The 4,274-nt window shown below is 60.2% G+C and overlaps 1 protein-coding gene across 1 annotated transcript in view; it reads right to left on the bottom strand.

Moving 5' to 3' along the window:
• Nucleotides 1-4,274, bottom strand: part of GFRA2 (GDNF family receptor alpha 2) — a 25,447-nt gene that overhangs the window by 13,745 nt on the left and 7,428 nt on the right. Inside the window, exons 3-4 of the mRNA XM_042024865.1 lie at nucleotides 3,302-3,385; nucleotides 92-440 (exon numbers count right to left, since the gene is read on the bottom strand). Coding sequence (XP_041880799.1) covers nucleotides 92-440; nucleotides 3,302-3,385 — 433 coding nt within the window. The remainder of the gene's footprint in view (nucleotides 1-91; nucleotides 441-3,301; nucleotides 3,386-4,274) is intronic.

Here is a 4,274-nt window from a genome sequence, read left to right as displayed (position 1 = left end):
AGAAGCCCTCACCTGCACAGGTGACACCGATGCCAGGGGGGTGACACCGACACCTGACCCACGCCAAAAGAACCCCTGGCACACCCTTTACCTGCACAGGTGATCCGTCCGGCAGGCGCCGCGCAGGTCCAGGCAGTTGGGCTTCTCCTTGTCCTCGTAGGAGCAGGAGGGGACGATGGTCTGGCGGCGGCGCTCGGCGCACGCCGGGTCCTTGCAGGAGCAGAAGAGCAGGCGGAAGGTGAACTCGCTGGGCACGCGGTCGAAGAACTGGCGCAGGGCCTTGTGGCACTTGCGGCGGCTGCAGGGCTCGGTGGCCGACAGCTCCCGGCTGCAGGTGGAGATGTACCCCGAGCGCAGGCGCTTGCAGTTGTCGTTGAGGTTGCAGGCCTTGGCCGCGTCCAGGCAGTGGTTGCTCTTGGAGGTGGTGGCTGGGTCCATTCCTGCCCGGGGACACCGAGGGAGAGCGGTCAGGAGGGCGGGAAGGGATGGGGAGGTGGCCTCAAAGGATGGTCGGGAGCCTGGGGAGATGGGATTGAGGTGGGGAAATGGCCTTGACCTGGGATGGGGAGAAATCCTCAAACCTGGCGAGAGGTTTGAGATGTCCTCAAAGTTGGGGAGATGTTCTTGAGCTGGGGAAATGCCCTTGAGCCACGGAGATGCCCTCAAAAATGGGGATTTAAGGGGTGGGGAAAAGGAGGATTTAAGAAGTGGGGGACACCTGGATATCTTTTCTTCCCCTGCTTTTGGGGGATGCACCGAGCCCTCCCTGCATCCCACCGGCAGCCGGCCCAGCCCCGAGCCCTGGCAGCGGCGAACAGCAGATTTCCGGCACAAAGCCGGGATTTTGGGATCCTTGGGAAGCGCCAGCCCATTGTCTCATCCTCAGGAGCATCGCTCCTGCCCTGCCCGAGACCTGCAGGGCCCCGGCTGCATTTTAATGGAGCCGCGGCTTTGGAAGCGCCGCGCTGCTGGGGAGCTCATTAATAACGCACGAGCATGAAAATTTCATGAGCAGAGACGGAAACGGGGGCCGAGGAGCTGGGGACAGGGGCTGGGGCCACCAGCTGTCCCCTCTGGGTGTCCCCAGGGCCTCTGGGGCAGGACGGGGGCAGGGGAAGAGGAGGAGGAGGAGGGGGATGGGGTTTGATGCCCACCCAGCGCTTGGGTGTGGTGCCAGCGGGGCTGAATTCCCAACTGGAGCCTCTCCCTTCTCCCGCAGGATGCGGTTTCCTCGGGATCCAGCAGGGATGAGCATCCCGGTATTCTCCGCCCAACGCGGGGGTCCCGCAGCTCAGTCCCGCGGTGTGGGGAGGGAGCAGCGCTGGCTCCGCGGGTGCTCCGCGCTTACACGCGGGTTACACGCGGGTTACACGCCGCTTACACGCGGGTTACACCGCCGCTGCTTCCCAGAGAGGCCCAGCAATCCCTCCGCTCCCAATTATCCCTCCAGGCAATTAACAGCTGCTTCTCCAGGAGCGGCTCCTTCTCCAGGAACAGCTCCAAGAACTCGTTTGCTTCAGTGCTCCTACCAGGATTTGGGGCTGGATGTCCCCAGGGAGGGGACAGGGAAGGGGTGGCAGCAGCATCGCGGCCACCCCGGTGGCCACAGCACATCCCTGCCTGCACCAGGAGCTCGTTGCCCCCTTCCCCAGCCCCAAAATCCCCAGCCAGGCTCTCCCTGCGCCTCCCGCTGCGCTTCCCTGGATAAATCAGGAGTGTCTAATCCCTGCTCCAGCCTCGCTGCTTTCCAGACTTCCCAGCAGCTCCAACGTTTTCCTGACGCCAATGTAATCCCAAAAAGGCAGGCGGGAGACGGGAGGGGGTGGCAGCGTCATCCCAAAAACCCGAGCCGAGCTCCCGAGGAAAATTCACCTGGAAAAGCCTGGAAAATTCCCCCCGGGGGCTGAAAGCCGGCGGGTGACAGCGGTGACAGCGACGGTGCCACAGCCCCACTCAGAGGTGTCCCCAGGTGAGCTGAGGGGGCTCTGGGCAAGGCCCTGGGGGTGTCCCCGAGGTGTGGGGACAGCGCAACCCCCCCAAAATCCCGCAGCGTGGGGGAGTTTGGGGGAAGGGTTCAGAGGAGGAAGAGCGAGGAGCAGCCGAGGCACCGCTGACCTGATTTGGGAAGGGGGTGAGGGGTGGCACGGGGAAGGTTGTCATGGAAATGGATGGGAAAAACAAAGTTCCCGAGGATGGTGGCGGAGTTTGGGCTCCCTGGAGGACACAGGGATGCTCCGAATGGCACCGGGATGTTCTGAGGGGCACAGGGATGCTCCAAAGGGCTCAGGAATGTTCCAGGGGACCCTCCAAAGGGCTCAGGGATGCTCCAAAGGGACACAGAGATGGTCCAAGGTGTTCCAAGGGACCCTGGGATGCTCCGAAGGGCTCAGGGATGCTCCAAGGGGTTCTAAAGGGCTCAGGGGTGGTCCAAGGGGTTCCATAGGTACACAGGGATGTTCCAAAGGGACACAGGGATGTTCCAAAGGGACACAGGGATGTTCTAAGGGGTTCCAAGGGACCCAGGGATGCTCCGAAGGGCTCAGGGATGCTCCAAGGGGTTCCAAAGGGCTCAGGGGTGGTCCAAGGGGTTCTAAGGGACACAGGGATGTTCCAAAGGGACACGGGGATGTTCTAAGGGGTTCCAAGGGACCCGGGGATGCTCCGAAGGGCTCAGGGATGCTCCAAGGGACCCAGGGATGCTCTGAGGGGTTCCAAGGGACACAGGGATGCTCCGAAGGGCACAGGGATGCTCCGAAGGGCTCAGCATCCCTCTCCCAGCAGCTTCCCAGAGCTCGGCTCGAGGCCGCTGCCCCAGGGAGGGGACAGCAAACAGGGTCCCCCCTCAGCTCCCCCTCCCCATTCCGAGGCTCCCAAATCCTCCAGCAAACAAGGAATTCCACATGGAATGGGAAGGGCTGGACCCCGCTGGAGCCAGGACTGTTTGTGCCTCCCCCTCCTGCCTGCGCTGGTGCTGGGGACAACGCGGATTAAGGGGAATTACGGGAATTTCAGGTTTTCCAACATTTTTACATAAACCCACATTGGAAGCAGCCGGGCCCAAGAGGTAAAACCCTAAATCCCGGCCTGTGCTGGTCCGAAACAGAAAGAATCTGCCCCAAAATGCATCAAAGCCCCACAGCGATGCTCGGGACACCAAATTTGGGGAAAACAGGCGGGAAGGAGAGGCTGGAAGAGCTGGAGGAGCAAAGGACAAAGCAGAGGGGAGGGAGGAGGAGGATTTCCCTGCCAGGGAGCAGCTCTGTGTTCGCAGGCAGGAGATAAAACACGGTGCTTTTATTACCTGAGAAAATTGAAGCGAGTCTGAATATATCAGAGAGACGGGAGGTGACCGGCTCGTACGGGGAGGCTTCATAAAATTCCTCTCCTTCGGCGGGAGGAAAGGGAGGAAAAAAAGGGAGGAAAAAGCAAATTAAAGCCCGCAGTGAATAATCCCGGGCACGGGCACCGCCCCGGCCGGCGGTCTGGGGAGGGGAAAGCAAAAAGCTTTCCAAGAACTGCCCTGGAATTAAAGGAGAAGGGGATTTGGGAGAGGTTCGGGGAATTGTGGCTGCTTGGGAGGCTCGGGCTGGTTCTGGGTTTGGCAGTGGCTGCGTTCCAAAGGATTCCAGGAGCTGAGGGAGTTGGGATTGGGAAGGTCGATGTTCCATGGGGATGGACGCTGAGTTCAAGGTTGGAAGTTTTGGGGTCCACACTCAGCTCTGGGTTCTTTTCTTGTTACAAAATCCCCATTTGCCTAAAAAAACCCCTATTGGGTGGTGGTTTTCCACCCCATTCCTTGGGAAAATGGGAATATTTCAGTGGGGAATGCAGCCCCCCCACCACTGATCCCCCACACTGCGCTCCAGGGGCTCTTCCATCCCAATCCACACATTCCAGAGGGACCCCGAACGCCATCCAGGCTGAAGAAAAATCCTCCCCCCCCCCCCTCCCACGTTTGATTTCAGGGCAAATCCACGCGATTTTGGGGAAAAAGATCTGATTTCAGGACAAGCAGCCGCAGCTCTCAGGGGAGGAAAGGCTGTCCCCAAACCCCAGCGGCCACAGGAAAAAAATAAATAATAAACACAAAAATATAAATATACGAATAAATAATCGATGGCCGCACTTTGAAAGCCCCGGCTGAGGCTGCTGCAGCATCGATCCCGCAGTTCCAGGCGCTCCTTGCCCAGAATTCCTGCCCTGGCTGCGGGATGGATCCCGGAGTCAGCCTTATCCCGGGATGGATCCCCGAGTCAGCCTTATCCCGGGATGCA

The sequence above is a fragment of the Corvus kubaryi genome, unplaced genomic scaffold (assembly GCF_017639235.1).
Source record: "Corvus kubaryi isolate FWS band 111438036 unplaced genomic scaffold, C.kubaryi_AGA036_p1.0 37265, whole genome shotgun sequence".
NCBI classification, from domain to species: Eukaryota; Metazoa; Chordata; class Aves; order Passeriformes; family Corvidae; genus Corvus; species Corvus kubaryi.
This window is presented reverse-complemented; position numbering and strand designations above follow the sequence as displayed.